Genomic DNA, 19,845 nt, shown 5'->3' with positions numbered 1-19,845 from the left:
TACAGTGCTAGCTGATAGGAACTGACAGTTAAATTTAAAACTTTTTTTCCTCTTTTGTCCCAAGAGACCAGAAGCTGGTGAAGAAGGCACCAGTCAATGGAGGCTGAACTCAGCCCTCAGTTCTGTGCATGGGAATTCTGGGGTGCTTTGTTTTAGGTGATTTCCATTAGATTTCTCTTACATTCCCTTCTCAGCTCCCATACCAGTACCTACAGAGAGAGGATGTCTCCCAGGGACACGACTCAGCTACAAGTACCATTGGGGGAGAGCTGGCTCTCAGCTCTCCTGTGTCCTCACCTGCAGGAACTTCACCTCAAAGCTGAGTCCCTGGTGGTTTCTCTTCCCCTCCTCCCCCCTGTTTCCTTCTCCCCTTCTGCCCTCACCATCTCTTCCCCGTCCTCCATTGCTGGCCTCACTTGTCATAAAAGCATATCTCTTGTGAGGGAGACCGTTTATTACGTGTATTGTGTGCATTGCCTTCCTTCTGATAAGGTCCTGTTGATCTGGCTCAGTGAAAGCCGTTTGGAACAGTCCACTAACCTTACCCTTGCTGGGGCAGGGCTGGTATCCAGCCAGACTGGGCTTGGTATTGAAGCCCAGGAGCAAAAACATGGCTCCTTCCTTGTCAGCTGTATTTCTGTTTCTTTCAAGCAGTTTGATGCTCCCGCAGCCCTTGAAGTCTCCTCCTGACTTGGCTGTGCTGCACAGAAACGGGCTCAGAAGGGAGAGAACAGTGTTCAAAGGAAGCCGGGCCAATGCCTCTTTCTGAGGCAGTCGGAGCACTTCTGGTCCTGGCTTCACACATCTCCAGGAGGCTTTCCTGCTTGGCTCGGGGAATACCGTCATTGGGTGTCACTGACAATTGTATCAAAGGATAGAAAACCCTCCCCTTGTTAGGAATCAGATCAAAAAGACTTCTTTGGGGAATAATGAGAAATGGAGTCTTTCTTTCATTTTTAAAAGATTTTTTGATGTGGACTATTTTCAAAGTCTTTTGCTTCTGTCCCATGTCTTGGTTTTTTTGGTGGTCAGGCATGTGAGATCCTAGCTCCCTGCCCAGGGATTGAACCCTCAGCCTTTGCATTGGAAGGTGAAGTTCCAACCACTGGACAACCAGGCAAGTCCCTGGAGTCGTTCTAATCGTTCTGATGTGATGTAGAAGCACTAATATTTGCTATTACTGCTTACAGAGATGGTGATTTCTCAAATTGTACTGGAAGGTAGAAACTATAGTTATCCCCATATTTCAGATGGGAAAACTGAGGCATAAGAGAATTATTACCTGCCCATGTTGTTGAGCCGGTGTGTGATGGGTTTCTATGACAGTGCCCACTCCCACAGGCCTGTCCCAGGATCTAGCCGCACTGCCCAGGGCACACATCACCTGCTTCAGGTGTGCTATGTACAGTCCTCTCTGCTGACAGCTCTGGATTTCAAGGAGAAAACACCAGCCTGTGTTTCGGGGCAGGCCGCCTTTCTGTTGGTTGTGATGATGGATGTGGCGTGTCTGGGGCATGGTAGTCCTAGTACTGAGGCCTGTGTGTCTGTTCTTACTCGGCAGGTTCTCAGCCTGGTCCTTGAGATGATGGGATTGGGAAACGGACGTCGGAGCATGAAGTCACCACCGCTCGTGCTGGCTGCCCTGGTGGCCTGTATCATTGTCCTGGGCTTCAACTACTGGATCGCCAGCTCCCGGAGCGTGGATCTCCAGGTGTTCTCTTGGTTCTGTTTGTGTGGATGTCACAGAGTATTTAGAGCTGCTGGGTGCTGGATTCGGAGGAGTTCGCAGTTTATCGGCGCCTAAGGCTTTGTGCACAGTAATGCATGTTCTGCAGGGCCCAACACCCAGTCTCAGGCCTGGCTCCACACCAGCCCTGCTCTTGGGTGGGAGAGGACCCCCTTGTGACTTCTTAGGCTTGCTGCCAGGACATTCCTGTCTGCCTTTCCTGTAAGTTAACAATTTTTAGTCAGGCCTTTGGGGCTGGTTCTGGGAAAACAACTTGAGTACCCGGCCCAAGCCCGTTCTGATCCTCCAGTGCGCATTCAGGACCTGAATGGTGTGAGCCGTGTATTTGGAGAGGGGTGTGAGAAATGTGTTCAGAGGCACCAGTCTTTACCAGCGTCATTTACTGATAATGAATACTCTATCTTTCCTATTTATTGCCACCCATCGTGGGCCAGCAGTACCTAGAGATGGCCAGGACTCTCCTTGACCACAGTTCAGTCAGGCTCTGAGGAGCCCCCTTCTTGACAAGGCCTCAGTCCTGGCCCCCATCCTGTTTTTGGCCTGGCCAGCCCAGGCTCAGCAGAGAATCCTGCTAACTCGTTCCTCTGCCCCTGATGCCCAAGCAAGCTCCTCCTGCGTTATCTTTGACGGGCCTGCCTTTAGCAAGACTCCCCCTACCCTCTTAGTACTTTTCCACCCACCAACCCCTTCTCTCTGCTCTTTGGCTGTAAATCCTCAGCTGTCTCTGCTGTTCTCAGAATTGAGAAGAGTTTCTCTCTCAACTGCAATAGTCATGACCCCTGTTGTAGCAGCCTTGAATCAAGTTTTCCTTCTCATTTTAACAGGTATCAGAATACTGTTTCTTCCAGGGCACGTTGCATACATACCTTCTTTTGTACTCCATCAGGTTAGGATCTTGTTCCCTACCCCATTCACAGAGAAAGGACGAGGGGAGCTGGGACTGCAACTCAGTCTTTGTGGTGGCAGAGCTCGAGTCCTCCGGAAACCCGTCCCCTCGAGTGTTTCTGAACTCCCCTGGTGCTTGCCCCACACAGTTGTAGTGCTTTTGTCTGAGCTTCCCCTGGACCCCTGTTTTCTGGGCAGGTGGGGTTTTGGTGTCTAGAGAACTCAATCTGTTTCAGAAATTGTGTCTTATAAAGAAGATTTAAGTGCTGTGTTAGTGAGGAAAAGGAACTAAATATTTGAGTGCCAGCTCACGCCAGGTAAAGCATAAAGCATTTTATGTACAGGCAGACATTGGCCATATCACAGATTTAGTTCCAGACTGCTTCAATAAAGCAAATAGTGCGATAAAACAAGTCATGTGAGTTTTTATCAGTGCATAAAAGGTTATATTTACACTATGCTCTATTAAGTGTTCAGTAGTGTTATATCTAAAAAAAAAGTACATACTTTAACTTAAAATACTGCTAAAAAATGCTGCCCATCGTCTCAGCATTCAGGGAGCCTTAGTAACCTCAACAATCATGATCTCAGATCATCACAACAAATATAATAATAATGAAAAATTTGAAATATTATGAGAATTACCAAAATGTGATACAGAGATATGGAGTGAGCAAATGCTGTTGGAAAAATGGTGCTGATGCACTTGCTCCATGCAGGGTTGCCACAAACCTTCAATTTCTGAAAAATACAATACCTGTGAAGCTCAATAAAATGAGGTGTGCCTATACCTGCCTCAGTCAAGCCTGGCACAGTCCCTGTGAGGGGTGTGATGGTGTTTCCATGGAGACGCACAGTAGACAGATGCTCAGAGAAGTGAATAGCCTCTAGAATAGCCTGTGGGAGCATCTGCACCACTCATCTAGAAGATCAAGCCCTGGGGACACACCGTGTGTGGACACACTGTAAACACACTTGACCCCAGCTGGGGGCTGTGGTGTGGTCTTGCTGAGGGAACATGGCGGTCTGGTCTGAGATTGGCTTCACATGGTCCTTACACTGCGGTGTCCTTGCAGACGCGGATTGTGGAGCTGGAAGGCAGGGTCCGTAGGGCTGCTGCGGAACGAGGGGCCGTGGAAATGAAGAAGAATGAGTTCCAGGGGGAGCTGGAAAAGCAGCGGGAGCAGCTGGACAAAATCCAGTCCAGCCACAACTTTCAGATGGAGAGCGTCAACAAGTTGTACCAGGATGAAAAGGCAAGACCTGCTTGACTTTCCTCTTAATTCTGTTCTAAATGCCATTTATACCCTGTTGAATTCTCCTCAATGGGAGGATAAGCAACTATGTGTCTATGTGTGTTGTTGTTTAGTCACTTAGTCACGTCCGACTCTTGGCGACCCCATGGACTGTAGTCTACCAGGCTTCTCTGTCCATGAGATTTCCCAGGCAAGAATACTGGAGTGAGTTGCCAATTCCTTCTCCAGGGGATCTTCCTGACCCCAGGATGGAACCCAGGTCTCCTGCATTGGCAGGTGGGTTCTTTACCACTGAGTCACCAGGGAGGCCCTCGGAAGAAGTGAATTCTATTGGCTGGGGGGGGAGGGGTCACCAACAAGAAGTGAAGTTAAGTAGAGTGTTCAAGGATGAGCTGGAATTGGAAACACCGAATAGATGGGAAGGGCAAAGAAACTCAAAACTGCATGTGAAAGGACGTGGCTGTTCAGATGTGGAATGAGCCTCTTGCTCAAGCTTTGGGTGTGTCCTCATCTTGCCAGTAGTCCCTGGGTGAGCTTGTTGGAAAACCTTTTGAAGTGGTGATAACAGGGAAAAATGCTAAAGAACTGTCTAAGCATAAGGTTCATCCTCCTGTTAACCTTGTTTTCTTACTTTCTACAAATTTGTGTTAAGTACCTCCTTTGTGCCAGGTGTGAGCTGGATGCTTCTATCTCACAAAGGAACAGCATTGTGACCATGAGTATCCCACAGGGAGAGGAGATGCAGACCTCCTACTAAATATGCACAAAGAAAGTAGGGGACCCGAAAGTGCTGGATTTTATGGTTAAAAAATACTAGACCCTGCACAGATTTTAGAAGGGACTTCCTGCTAATGAGAACAACTTTATGTGTCTTGCTTTTTCTGGCTTGCTTGGGACTGTGTGACTCCATTTTCCTATTTGTCAAACTGCGTAATGGTATGAGTTACTAATATCTTCTTTTCTAAAGTGCATCAGACTCATGACCATTTATTTCCTTGAAGACTTGGCTACTAGCTTCTACTAAAATCAAGTCTGCTTTCAAGATAATGCATCTCTAGGTACGACTGCCTTCCAGTAAATCAAGCATTTCACAGAGAGAGGCACATGGATTAGCATGAGCCAAATCTATATAAAGTCCTACTAGTTACCAGATAATGAATCATTTCTAGACAGGGCCTCAGACTTTTCCTATGTGACTGGTTTGAAGGGTGAGAAATACTTTTTAAAAAAATCTAAAGAGTACTTTCTCATAGTCACAAACGTCTGTTTCTTCTCTGAATTGTTCCAGTTTTAATGGTGTTGTAGGAAGGTGCTGCCTCATTTTTCTCATATGTGGGTGACACTGTGTGTGCTCCCAAATCCGCTTCAGCTGTGTAGAATAGGACCTTGCTATTGCTCACATGCTTAACCTCTTGAAGTACATTTTGGGAGGAAATAAAGTTTATTCTTAAAGGATGAAGTTGGCAGAAACTCCATGTGGGATTTTCAGGGCGTGTGGAGTGGTCTCTGACACCTGGGCCTCTGCTGGGTAAGGAAGGAGGCGTGTTGATGGGCCCTGGGGAGTGTTGTACTGGGAAGGGGGACCCGGCAGAGACCAAAGTTTTGCACCATCAGGTCTGGACTGCACTGGGCAAGGTGGGAAGGACCGTGCTGGTTCAGTGGTTCGTCAGTACCTGACTAAACCAGCCAGAGCAAGGTTTTCCTTCTACAGGGAGGGAGGAAACAGAATGTTTTGTGTATTTTTCTGCTTGCCTCTCCACCCCTGTGTTATTACCTGAAAATCTGACTTTTATTTTCTCTTAGAAAGAATTACCTTTTACTCTGAGCCTCTGGGCTTTCTATATTTTGTTTTTAATTTTTTTTTTCTTTTTGAACATTCTTTGGCATTGCCCTTCTTTGGGATTGGAACGAAAACTGACCTTTTCCAGTCCTGTGGCCACTGCTGAGTCTTCCAAATTTGCTGGCATACTGAGTGCAGCACTTTCACACAGCATCATCTTTTAGGATTTTAAAAACTCGGCTGGAATTCTGTCACCTCCACTAGCTTTATTGAGAGCAATGCTTCCTCAGGTCCACACTCCAGTATGTCTAGCTGTAGGTCAGTGACCACACCATCATGGTTATCTGGGTCATTAAGACATTTTTTTGTATAGTTCTTCTGTGTATCCTTGCCACTTCTTCTTACTCTCTTCTGCTTTTGTTAGGTCCTTACTGTTTCTGTCTTATTGTGCACATCCTTGTATGAAATGTTTCCTTGATATCGCCAGTTTTCTTGAAGAAATCTCTGGTCTTTCCATTCTGTTGTTTTCGTCTGTCTATTCATTGTTCGTTTAAGAAGGCCTTCTTATCTCTCCTTGCTATTCTCTGTAACTCTGTATTCAGCTGGTTATATCTTTGCCTTTCTCTCTTGTTTTTCACTTCTCTTCTTTCTTCAGCTATTTGTAAAGCCTCCTCAGACAACCACTTTGCCTTCTTGCTTTTCTTTTCCTTTGGGATGGTTTTGGTCACCACCTCCTTTACAGTGTTAACAAACTTCCATCCATAGTTCCTCAAGCACTCTGTCTACCAGATCTAATATCTTGGATCAATTCATCACTTCCATTGTATAATTATAAAGAGTTTGCTTTAGGTCATACTTGAATGGTCTAGTAGCTTTCCCTTCTTTGTTCAGTTTAAGTCTGAATTTTGCAATAAGGAGCTCATGATCTGAGCCACAGTCAGCTCCAGGTCTTGTTTTTGTTTACTTTATAGAACTTCTCCATCTTTGGCTGCAAAGAATATAATCGATCTGATTTTGGTGACGTCCATGTGTAGTGTCATCTCTTTTGTTGTTGAAAGAGTATGTTTGCTGTGACCAGTGTGTTTTCTTGACAAAACTCTGTTCATCTGTGCCCTGCTTCATTTTGTATTCCATGAGCAACTTGCTTGTTACTCCAGGTATCTCTTCTACTTTTGCATTCCAATCTCCTGTGATGAAAGAGACATCTTTTCTTGGTGTTAGTTCCAAGAGGTCTTGTAGGTCTTCATGGAACCAGTCAACTTCAGCTTCTTTTGCATTAGTGGTTGGGGCATAGACTTGGATTACTGTGATGTTGAATGGTTTGCCTTGGAAATGAACTGAGATCATTCTATCATTTTTGAGATTGCACCCAAGTACTGCATTTCAGACTCCTTTATTGATTATGAGGGCTACTCCATTTCTTCTAAGGGATTCTTACCCACACTAATAGATACAATGGTCAATTGAATTAAATTCGCCCATTTCCATCCATTTTAGTTCACTGATCCCTAAGATGTCAATATTCACTCTTGCTGTCTCTTGCTTCAGAGAGTTCAGTTCAGTCCCTCAGTCGTGTCCGACTCTTTGTGACCCCATCAACTGCATCACGCCAGGCCTCCCTATCACCAGCCCCCGGAGTCCACCCAAACCCATGTCCATTGAGTCGGTGATGCCATCCATCCATCTCAACCTCTGTCGCCCCCTTCTTCTCCTGCCCTCAATCTTTCCCAGCATCAGGGTCTTTTCAGGTGAGTCAGCTCTTCGCATCAGGTGGCCAAAGTATTGGAGTTTCAGCTTCAACATCAGTCCTTCCAATGAACACCCAGGACTGATCTCCTTTAGGATGGACTGGTTGGATCTCCTTGCAGTCCAAGGGACTCTCAAGAGTCTTTTCCAGCACCACAGTTCAAAAGCATCAATTCTTCGGTGCTCAGCTTTCTTTATAATCCAACTCTCACATCCATACATGACCACTGGAAAAACCACAGCCTTGATTAGACGGACCTTTGTTGGCAAAGTAATGTCTCTGCTTTTTAATATGCTGTGTAGGTTGGTTATAACTTTCCTTCTAAGGAGTAAGTGTCTTTTAAAAAATTTCATGGCTGTAATCAGCATCTGCAGTGATTTTGGAGCCCAGAAAAATTAAGTCTGCCGCTGTTTCCACTGTTTCCCCATCTATTTCCCATGAAGTGATGGGACTGGATGCCATGATCTTAGTTTTCTGAATATTGAGCTTTAAGCCAACTTTTTCACTCTCCTCTTTCACTTTCATCAAGAGGTTCTTTAGTTCTTCTTCACTTTCTGCCATAAGGGTAGTGTCATCTACATATCTGAGGTTATTGATATTTCTCTCGGCAATCTTGATTCCAGCTTGTGCTTCCTGCAGCCCAGTGTTTCTCATGATGTACACAGAATATAAGTTAAATAAGTAGGGTAACAATATACAGCCTTGATTTACTCCTTTTCCTATTTGGAACCATGTTGTTGTTGGTTCCATGTCCAGTTCTAACTCTTGCTTCCTGACCTGCATACAGATTTCTTAAGAGGCAGGTCAGGTGGTCTGGTATTCCCATCTCTTTCAGAATTTTCCACAGTTTATTGTGATCCACACAGTCAAAAGCTTTGGCATAGTCAGTGAAGCAGAAATAGATGTTTTTCTGGAACTCTCTTGCTTTTTCGATGATCCAGCAGATGTTGGCAATTTGATCTCTGGTTCCTCTGCCTTTTCTAAAACCAGCTTGAACATCTGGAAGTTCATGGTTCACATATTGCTGAAGCCTGGCTTGGAGAATTTTGAGCATGACTTTACTAGCGTGTGAGATGAGTGCAATTGTGCAGTAGTTTGAGCCATGTCCAGTTTACCTTGTTTCATGGACCTAATGTTCGAGGTTCCTATGCAATATTGTTCTTTACAGCTTCAGTCTTGACTTTGACCACCAGACACATCCACAGCTGAACATCATTTCCACTCTGGCCCAGCCACTTCATTCTTTCTGAAGCTATTAGTAGTTGCTGTCCACTCTGCCCCAGTAGCATACTGGACACCTTCTGACCTGGGGGGCTCTTCTTCCGGTGTCATATCTTTTTGCCTTCTCATACTATTCATGGATTTCTTGAAGTAGGAATACTGGAGTGGTTTGCCGTTGCCTCCTCCAGTGGAACACATTTTGTCAGAACTGTCCACTGTAACCTATCCATCTTGGTGGCCCTGCATGGCATGGCTCATGGCTTCATTGAGTTATGCAAACCCCTTCAGTGTGACATGGCTGTGATCTATGAAGGGGCTATTGTATATAGATCTAGTTTATCAATTATCACCACTGTGCCCTATTTCTTTGTATAAATGTACTGCAGTTTACACACCCTCTGCACTGGGCCCATCAGTTGTTTCTACTGTTGGCTGTTGCAGAGAACTAGCTGCTTCTGCAGGGCTCCCTTGACACGTGTGAGTTTCTCTAAGCTTGCAGTACATTTCTGACTATAGTTTGGGGACGCATTAATGAGCTGGGAGTAAAAATTTACTGGTTATGACCCACATAAAAATTTTTAAAATATTAGAGTATTATTATATTGTTTTATATTCTTTGGTGAAACCATTGTGTCAGTGTATATATTAAAGATAATACATATGTGAATATTTGCACTGTATAAAATTTGTCGTGGGTCAAAAGACTTTTAGAGGTAAACTTTAAAGTTGAATTGATGGTGTTATTACATTTTTATTATCTGTTTCACCTTGCTCAACAGTGTGGTCCTGTTACTTTTGCTTTTTGTGCTTTCCTGGCTTGTTCCATTGTCATGAGTCATAGCCTATTGGACGCAGGGAGAAGCCTGGGTCAGTGAAGTGTGCCCATTCCCAGGGCTGCGGCTGGTCAGTCAGGTTCTCTGTCTTGATGATTTGAACCAAATCCCACAGACTCTGATTGGTTAATGGTAAATACTTGCAATGAGACTTCAGCTGACCCTTTGAGATTGGATTGTCATTTTCATTTTCTTTCTTTTCTGCATTCCTGTTTCATGAATCAGTTCAGTTAAGTTCAGTGGCTCAGTCGTGTCCGACTCTTTGCGACCCCATGAATCACAGCATGCCAGGCCTCCCTGTCCATCACCAACTCCCGGAGTTCACTCAAATTCATGTCCATCGAGTCGGTGATGCCATCCAGCCATCTCATTCTCTGTTGTCCCCGACTCCTCCCACCCCCAATCCTTCCTAGCATCAGACTCTTTTCCAGTGAGTCAACTCTTCGCGTGAGGTGGCCAAAGTATTGGAGTTTCAGCTTTAGCATCAGTCCTTCCAATCAACACCCAGGGTTGATCTCCTTTAGAATGGACTGGTTGGATCTATTTGCAGTCCAAGGGACTCTCAAGAGTCTTCTCCAGCACCACAGTTCAAAAGCATCAAGTCTTCGGCACTTAGCTTTCTTCACAGTCCAACTCTCACATCCATACATGACCACGGGAAAAACCATAGCCTTGACTAGACGGCCTTGGTTGGCAAAGTAATGTCTCTGCTTTTTAATATGCTATCTAGGTTGGTCATAACTTTCCTTCCAAGGAGTAAGCGTCTTTTAATTTCTTGGCTGCAGTCAGCATCTGCAGTGATTTTGGAGCCCAGAAAAATAAAGTCTGACACTGTTTCCACTGTTTCCCCATCTATTTCCCATGAAGTGATGGAACCAGATGCCATGATCTTCGTGTTCTGAATGTTGAGCTTCAAGCCAACCTTTTCACTCTCCTCTTTCACTTTCATCAAGAGGCTTTTGAGTTCCTCTTCATTTTCTGCCATAAGGGTGGTGTCATCTGCATATGTGAGGTTATTGATATTTCTTCCAGCAATCTTGATTCCAGCTTGTGCTTCTTCCAGCCCAGCATTCCTCGTGATGTACTCTGCATATAAGTTAAATAAGCAGGGTGACAATATACAACCTTGATGTACTCCTTTTCCTATTTGGAACCAGTCTGTTGTTCCATGTCCAGTTCTAACTGTTGCTTCCTGACCTGCATACAGGTTTTTCAAGAGCAAGTCAGGTGGTCTGGTATTCTCATCTCTTTCAGAATTTTCCACAGTTGCATGAATAGGTGTGGTTAATTCAGTTTGATTGCATAAATGCAATTGCACAAGTTCATGTGTATTTATATAACTGGGTAGAAGCTCATTTCCTGAGTTGTATATTATTAGTAGGGATATTCAGCTTTGTTTTAAAACAAGAAATGATCATATATGTCAGCCTTCAGTAACTTTAAAAGAAGTTGTCTTTTTCTTAATTATCAAAATATTTTTATTATAGACAATTAGGTTTCCCTAGTGGCTCAGCAGTGAAGAACCTGCCTGCAGCACAGGAGACCAGGGTTCAATCCCTGGGTTGGGAATTATGAAAATATAAAAAATATTTAAAAAGACAATTATGAAAATATAAAACTAAAGATCACCTGTAATTCCATCATTTGGCAATTAACCTACTGAGAACCTTTAAAAAAATACTACACTTTCAGTTCATTTCAGTCACTCAGTCGTGTCCGACTCTTTGCAACTCCGTGGACTGCAGCATGCCAAGCCTTCCTGTCCTTCACCAACTCCCGGAGCCTACTCAGACTCATGTCCATTGAGTCGGTGTTGCCATCCAATCATCTCATCCTTTGTCGTCCCCTTCTTCTCCTGCCTTCAATCTTTCCCAGCATCAGGGGCTTTTCAAATGAGTCAGCCCTTCACATCAGGTGATCAAAGTATTGGAGTTTCAGCTTCAACATCAGTCCTTTCAGTGAATATTCAGGACTGATTTCCTGTAGGATGGACTGGTTGGATTTCCTTACAGTCCAAGGGACTCTCAAGAGTCTTGTCCAACACCAAAATTCAAAAGCATCGATTTTGCAGCGCTCAGCCTTCTTTATAGTCCAACTCTCACATCATATATGACTACTGGAAAAACCGTAGCTTTGACTAGACGGACCTTGGCAAAATAACGTCTCTGCTTTTTAATATGCTGTCTAGGTTGGTCTTAACTTTTCTTCCAAGGAGTAAGCGTCTTTTAATGTCTTGGCTGTAGTCACCATCTGCAGTGATTTTGAAGCCCCCCAAAATAAAGTCTGTCACTGTTTCCCCATCTATTTGTAGCATTTATAAATTATGATTGTGTTCAAACTTTTATTAATGTAGTGTGCCATGAATATTGTAGATAAGGTGGCTTCTTTAAACGGTAAATGTGTTTGAACACTCCTAGTTTTTGCACACCATTTAAAGGGACCCAGGAACTCTTGGCTTATTCTGCATTGCTATCTTAGGGATGTTGAGGTGACCTTCCCCCAGGAAGTAAGGCAGGGGTGTACTTCCAGAAAAGAGGATTCTTCAGAAATATTTATTGAAGGGACCTTTGTCGGATGCCTTGATATCTGATTGGCATAAGGGACCATGTTTTGAAGATCTGTTTTTGAGTCAGGTGAACAGGACTATATGTATATGTGTTGTCCTGTTATTTATTGTTGGATAACAAATTGCCCCCAAACACAGTGGTTTAAATGGAGAAGGCAATGGCACCCCACTCCAGTACTCTTGCCTGGACAATCCTGTGGACGGAGGAGCCTGGTAGGCTGTGGTCCATGGGGTCGCTAAGAGTCGGACACGACTGAGCGTCTTCACTTTCACTTTTCACTTTCGTGCACTGGAGAAGGAAATGGCAACCCAATCTAGTGTTCTTGCCTGGAGAATCCCAGGGATGGCGGAGCCTGGTGGCCTGCCGTCTATTGGGTCGCACAGAGTCGGACACGACTGAAGCGACTTAGCAGCAGCAGCAGCAGAGGAAACAGCTTGTTCTACTCCACACTCTACATCTGGGGGGCTTTGAAGGCTTGGGGTGGAGTCACCTGAACGTTCCTTCACTCATGTGTTGCGGTCAGGGAACTGAGACTTCAGAAGGGTTTCGTGAGGCCACGACATACACGTGACTTTCCATGTGGCTGGGGGCTTCCTTGAGCATGGAGGCTGGGTTCCCAGGGTGAGGATCCCAACAATGAAGGGGAGGAAGCTATAATCTTTTTCAGGAGTTTCCCAGAGCTGCCAAGACAAATACCATGAACTGGATGCCTTGAAATGAAAACTTATTCCTTCATTGTTCTGGCGGTTCCAGGTCCAAAATCGGTGTCAGTAGGGCCCTGCTCCCTCGAAGGCTCTGTGGAGCCTAGGCTGTTGTAGCTGCTTGTGTTTGCTGGCAGATTTTGGTATCTCTTGACCTGCAGACACGCTCCTCCAGTCTCTGCCTCCACCTTCCCTCCATGTCTGTCTCTTCACCTCTTCTCTTTAGTCGTTTTGATTGGGGCCCACCCCCCCCCCCGGCTCCCCCCGACGTTATTACAGCTACCTTACATCTGTTCAGACCCTGATTCTAAATGAGGTTGTTAACAGGTTCATTGCCATGTTCTGGTGGACATAAATTCGGGGTTACGCTTATCAACCCCCTACACCTTTCACTGGCCAGGCCTCAGAAGTGTGCAGGGTCACTTCCTGTACATTTGTTAGGAGCAAGTCACTAAGGCCAGACCAGGTGGAAGGGGTAGAAGTTAGACCCCATTCTGGGGGGGGTGGTGTCAGGAACTTGAGGGGTTATTTTTAAACCACCACATTTGTCTGGGTACAGATAATCCTCACACAAGCACCCAGTGAAATACTGTTTTCTTTGTACAGATGTATATATGTGTACATATAAAACAGATTTTTAAGGGGCCTCCCTGGAAACAGAGCCTTAGGTTTTAGTTAGTTTTGGCAAAAGTTAACAGAAATTCTGTTGTAAAGGTCTATGTTGACTCCGTTAAGAATGGCACAGAGTGGCTCAATTCGTTCTTTTATTTTGTTGTCAGAAAGCCAGTTAGTTTGTGAGTCTGAAGACTTACCAAGAACTTGGGTGGTCTCCTGACTAATTGTTGCCCCATAGCCATGTGTTGATCCTAAAGACAGTTGAGGTACTAATTTCCTAATATCTGAGTTGGTTGGAGGAAGAGTCTGGAAGGCCCTGAATTACCGAGTAGCACTTTGTTCAGGGAAGGTTGAGCTTCCTGCCATTGTGCCCATTTTCACTTGCCAAAAGTGAGAGTCAGAAGTGGTTTCCTTTTCCATAGTTTTGTCCGTGACATTCTTTCTAGGTTATTTTCTTGCAGTCATATATCTGCTGTGACATGTTGAGATTTTTCACTAATTTGTTAAAATATGTAAACTGACACTGGATGTTCCCCTGGAGAAGGGAATGACTATCCACTCCAGTGTTCTTGCCTAGAGAATTCTGTGGACAGAGGAGCCTGGCAGGCTACAGTCCATAGAGTTGCAGAGTAGAACATGACTTGAGCGACTAACACCACTGTAGTGCAAAGGAAATCGTTTGAGTAACGTTTCTTTCCTTTGTGGTGGAATACCTGACCTAACAAGAAAGAAGTGAAGTGGAATGGTGGATGAGGGGACCTGGCGACACGTGAACTGTTCTGTGTCCAGGAAGAGAAAAGCTTCAATAGAAAAGGCAATAGAAGGTGAGGGAGGCTGGGTCCCGTTCCACGTGCCTCAACCCCATGTTGTCACTCCCCTGTGTGACCTGTGTCCCTATCGAGGTGGCCTCTGAGCCACAGGTTTATCCTCTGTTACTGGGTGATGTGGGGCCTGAGGAGGCTCTGGAAAGCGTTATTTGAGGCACGTGGCATGAAAATATCCTGCATTTCTAGGACTTTCCTGTCATAAGTGATGCATAGTAGAGGTTTTCGTTGGGTGGTAAGAGCCCCAGGCTGTGTGGCTCCTGTTCCTGTGTGGTGTTTGGACCTGAGGTGAGGGCTGCTCCCTTCAATCATAGCAGTGGTGGTTTCTATGAGTTGCCTCCTGTGGAAGATTCTTTCTCTTGAAAAGGAGGCAACAAATGTCAAATAGCCATTTGTCCTGCTTGAAAGAAAAAGTGAAAGTGTTCATTGCTCAGTTGTCCAACTCTTTGGACCCCTGTAGCCTGCCAGGCTCCTCTGTCCATGGGATTTCCCAGGCAAGAAACTGGAGTGGGTTGCCATGTACTTAATATAAGAACAACCATTTTAACGATTTTCCAGTGTGCAGTTCATTGGCATCAAGTACACTCACATCATTATGCGACTGTCCCCACCATCCCACTCTAGAGCTTTCTCATCCTCCCACCGGAAGTTCTGTCCATGTGAAGCACTATGTGTCCTCCCTCCCCGGAAGTTCTGTCCATGTGAAGCACTATGTGTCCTCCCTCCCCGGTGTGGCATCTGTGGCCCTGCCTTCTGTATCTGTGGACTCGACTGCTCACAGCACGCACTCGCAGGATCTCACAGCGTGTGTGCCCTGGTGAATGGCTTGTTTCACTCCGCACACTCACATTCTTCTACCACTTCTCCCACACGCACACACGTACACTCACTCACCTCTGACTCATGTGCCCTTAAACCATTTCTGGACCTTGAATAACCCAGGTTCTTATACCGTGTCGTGTCCTGGGTCTCTTAAACTCCCAGGAGTAGGTCTTGACCTCAACGCTTGTGCCCATCTGTCTCTCGGCTCCTCCTTGTGGTCTGGACTCAGCTGCCTTCCGCTGCCCACCTGCCCCTGCACGCCTCTCCCCGTCTCCCTCATATCTGTTTTGGGGGGCCCTGATTGGCCTTCTCCCCACTGATGGGGGAGCCAGGGCAGCGGTGTGCAGACCTCATGTTGCACAGGCGGATTGGGCGTGCTGAGTCCTGGGGTCCTTCAGTGGCCCTGCCTCCTCTGGATGTGCATGAGCTGTGGATGAGCATCCGTCTCCCTTAGGTAGTCAGCAGTTTCTCTGGGCAGCTTCTCTTTGTGCCTTGCTCCCGGCGAAGTGCATCCTCCTGCTGGTGCTTGCCTCCTGCCCACTGTCATTTAGCCTCTCTAGGCTGTGGTTTTCGGCAGAGGCCTGTGGTGGAGAGGTGGGGTCCGGGTAGGCTGAGCTGCTCCCTTTTCATACGGGCCTGGCTGTGGAGGATTTCTTCTGCAGAGAAGATTGGCTTCACTGGTGAAACCTCCGGGCTCTACCCTGGGCCGGAAATGTCGGGGGCAGGGCTCTTTTTGGTTGGTGACGCACACTGCAGGGGTGAGGGTGCTGCCAATTGTGGGAGGGGTGAGGGGCTCAGGGCTGCTGAACATGCTGCCAGGTGGAGCCCCTGTAAAATAAAGAATGCCCCACCTTCATATGAGCATGGTGTGCCCCCATTAAATGTCGCAGGTCCGTCTGCTAGGTTCCAGTTGTAGAAGCTGGGGCCAGGAGAAGTTAGTGAGGTGGCCAAAGATAAAGCAGGTTTGTAGCAGACCTGAAGCCAGAATCCACAGAACCTTCCATCTCCGTCCACGTCTTTATTTTCTTCAGAAAACTTACCACCCTCCCCCATCTTCTTTCCGTTGCTCTCAGTCTCCACATGTTTCTCACTCCTCTCTTATCCCTTATGCTCCTCAGAAACCCTTAAGATAGCTGATAAATTGTTGGCGGAGCTGTATATACTGTAATAAGACAGCTCAGTTGGGGGAGTGAAATTTGATTCTTCCCTGGGTGTCCACGGGGTTTGGTTCCCGCACGCCCTGTGGATGCCACCCTCCACAGTGCTCAGGCTGTGTGTATCGAGTGGCTGCATGCAGCCAGCCCTCACGTCCTGGGTGCGGGTGTGGCACCCTCGGATACAGATGGCCACAGGTAAGAAGTAGCAAACAGGAAGTATCTATACCTCAAAAAGGTCTCAAACCTCTCTAGATTCCACTCAGAAAACGAAAATTCCAGGATTCCCTGATGGTCCAATAGTGAGGACTAGGAACTTTCACTGGGATGACCTGGGTTCGATCCCTGGTCAGAGAACTGAGATCCTGCAAGCTGTGAGGTGTGGCAAAAAAAAATACACGTTAATTTCATCTCAACATCATCTGACTCATCTTTCTTTTCCACTAAAACCAGCCTTGTACTTAAAAAGTTTGAAAAAGGATTTGTTCTTTGCTTTTTGGTTTTAGTTATTGGCAGTGCCACAAGAAGGGCTGATGCTGAAGCTGAAACTCCAATACTCTGGCCATCTGATGAGAAGAGCCACCTAATTGGAAAAGACCCTGATGCTGGGAAAGATTGCAGGCAGGAGAAGGGGGCGACAAAGGATGAGATGCTTAGATAGAATCACTGACTCAATAGACGTGAGTTTGAGCAAATACGAGAGAGAGTGAAGAACAGGGAAGCCTGGCCTGCAACACGGATCCCAAAGAGTTGGACATGACTTAGTGACTAATCTTAGTGTGTACCGTGTGTAGACTAATCGTAGAAAGCTTAAACATGACAAAGTAGAGAGAGTGATCTAATGGACCCTCAGTGTCCAACATCAAGATTCAGTGACTATACCTCATGCTGTTTGAATCGTTCTTGTTTCAATGTGTATCTCTAAGATGTGGGATCATCTCTTTCTCATAACTACCCTAACCAAAACTCCCAGTAATTTCTTAGTATCAGATATTTAGCCAGTGTTCACATTTCTGCACGTGATACTTTAAATCACAACAATGGCTTACGTCAGCTGTAGGGTTTTGGACTGGACACGTCACCTCACTGCTTGTGCCGTGGTTTCTGAGAACGTGTGTGTTCAGAGGGCCAGCATTTGGCCCACAGGCACCATAAGCTGGAAGTGTCTGGGCGGCAGCTTGCCTGTTGTGGTGAATGGTGCTGGTGTGAGTGTGTAATCCTATCAAGATGCCGTAGATAAGTAATAATTAACTGGCACATACCTGATGCTGGTGCACTCTCTCCTCCCCTCTTACTGCACAGGGACTGTGCTGTCTCCATGGACAGGTGGCTGCTGAGCACTGGAAAGTCCCAACTGAGATGCACCTTAAGCGTGAAAATGTGTTAGAGTAAAAGAAAAAAAGTAAAATATCTCATTAATACTGTTATGTTGATTACATCTTGAAATGACAGTTTGGCTATATTTAGATTAAATGTTAATATTTAATTTCATCTATTTCTTTTAAATGGGATAGATTCACATAACATAAAGCACACACATTTTAATCATTTTAAAGTGTACAGGTCAGTGGTTTTTAGTATACACATAGTGTTGTACAAGCATACTAATGTTGTCCAGACTAATTCCAGAACATTTTCATCACCCCAAGCAGGAATGTGGGCCTGTGGACTGCACCCCTTCCTCCCTCCGCCTTCCAGCCCCCCAGTAACCACTGATTTACATTCTTCCTCTGTGGGTCTGCCTGTTCTGGGCATATAACATTTTATAGTGCGTCAGTACTTAATGTCTTTCTTTCTTTTTAAAAATATCTATCTGTTTATTTATTTGGCTGTGCCAGGTGTTAGTTGTGGCATGCAGGATCTTTACTTGTGGCATGTGGGATCTAGTTCCCTGACCAGGGAGTGAACCCAAGCCCCTTGCGTTGGGAGTGCAAGTCTTAGCCGCTGGCCCACCAGGGAAGTTCCTTCATTTCTTTTTATGAGTGAATATTATTCCATTATATGGATAGACCACTTTTATTTATTAATTCATCACTTGGACATTTGGGTTGTTCCCGCTTTTTTGGCTGTTAAGAACAATTCTGCTGTGAACATTTGTGGACAATTTTTGTGTAGACATGTGTTTTCAGTTCTCTTGGGTATATACCTGAGCTTCCCTGGTAGCTCAATGGTGGTAAAGAATCTTCCTGCAATGCAGGAGACCCAGGTTCGATCCCCGAGTCAGGAAGATCCCCTGGAGAAGGGAATGGCAACCCGCTACAGTATTTTTGCCTGGAGAATTCCATGGACAGACTCCATGGGTCATATACCTAGGAGTAGAATTTCTGGGCTGTATAATAACTATTTAACTTTTTTTCCCCCCTAATTTTATTTATTTATTTTTGTCTGTGCTGGATCCTCACTGTTGTGCAGGCTTTTCTCTAGTTGCAGCTATGTGCTGTGCTCAGTTGTGTAGGACTCTTTGTGACCCCATGGTCTGAAGCTCACCAGGCTCCTCTGTCCATGGGATTCTCCAGGCAAGAATACTAGAGTGGGTAGCCATTACCTTCTTCAGGGGATCTTCCCAACCCAGGGATCATACTCACATCTCTTGCCAAGTCTCCTGCATTGCAGGTGGGTTGTTTACCACTGAGCCACCGGGGAAGCCCCTGTTTAGCTTTATGCTGCTGCTAATTGTTTTCTGTAGCGACTTCACCATTTTACATTCTCATTAACTGGCCGGGAGGTTTCCAGTTTCGCCACATCCTTGTCAATGCTTGTTATTTTCCTTTTGTTTGTTTCTTTAACTTGTCACCATCCTAGTGTGTGTGTTTCAGGTTTTCAGAACATGGTAAGCTGTTGTAGATTTATTGCTTTGAAAATTTACTATGGAATGTTGAGGTTATTTTCTTAGGAATCTAATGGAGAAATAATTTGATCAATTATACTTGTTTCTGGAATAGAATGGCTATGATACATTCATTTATGGGTGATTTATTCCAAGGCCTTCTGAGCTAGTGTCTAATTGAATTTTGGTGGCACTTACTGCCTCCTTGTCTGCTGCTGAGAATTCCCAGGCAACAGGTCACACAGACCAGGAAGTCCAGCTCTCCTCAAGTCACTCTTTACCAAAATGAGAAAATCATCTGGGCTGTTTAGGGTACAAAATGTAATTAATTTAAACATAATTTTGTTTAATGCTGGTGATTTTTTTCCCTTTATTTTGAACCCCTCAAAAAACGAAAAGCATTTTCATAGTTTCCTGAAAGTGATTCAACAGGATTTTCAGTAAATATAAAACTGCATACATAAAGCTCTCAGTGGAGTTTTATGATCCTTTTCTCATTTACTTAAATGGAGACTGTTTTTCCATGCATCAGGAAGTAGGTTGGGGGAGATAACTAAAATATATTTTCTTTGGAAGAATAAAGTCACACGAGAGACAGAAATATCTTCAGATACATCAAATTGCAGCAGTTCCTAAACCCTCAGTTCAGTTCAGTTCAGTTCAGTCGCTCAGTCGTGTCCGACTCTCCGCGACCCCATGAATCACAGCACGCCAGGCCTCCCTGTCCATCACCAACTCCCAGAGTACACTCAAGCTCATGTCCACAGAGTCGGTGATGCCATCCAGCCATCTCATTCTCTGTCATCCCCTTCTCCTCCCGCCCCCAACCTTTCCCAGCATCAGAGTCTTTTCCAGTGAGTCAACTC

General features: G+C 45.4%; 1 protein-coding gene across 4 annotated transcripts in view; it reads left to right on the top strand.

Annotated features, from left to right (window-relative positions):
- Positions 1–19,845, top strand: part of GOLM1 (golgi membrane protein 1) — a 63,125-nt gene that overhangs the window by 10,482 nt on the left and 32,798 nt on the right. For all 4 annotated transcript variants that reach the window (XM_088838080.1, XM_088838081.1, XM_088838082.1 and 1 more), the window contains exons 2-3: positions 1,562–1,711; positions 3,709–3,888. In XM_088838080.1, the coding sequence (XP_088694206.1) occupies positions 1,583–1,711; positions 3,709–3,888 (309 nt within the window). In that variant the 5' untranslated portion in view covers positions 1,562–1,582. The remainder of the gene's footprint in view (positions 1–1,561; positions 1,712–3,708; positions 3,889–19,845) is intronic.

Source organism: Moschus berezovskii, chromosome 7 (genome assembly GCF_049115385.1).
Source record: "Moschus berezovskii isolate FMDL1 chromosome 7, NW_MosBer_1.0, whole genome shotgun sequence".
NCBI classification, from domain to species: Eukaryota; Metazoa; Chordata; class Mammalia; order Artiodactyla; family Moschidae; genus Moschus; species Moschus berezovskii.
The sequence above is the reverse complement of the archived record's forward strand: the minus strand, read 5'-3'. Positions and strand labels throughout refer to the sequence as shown.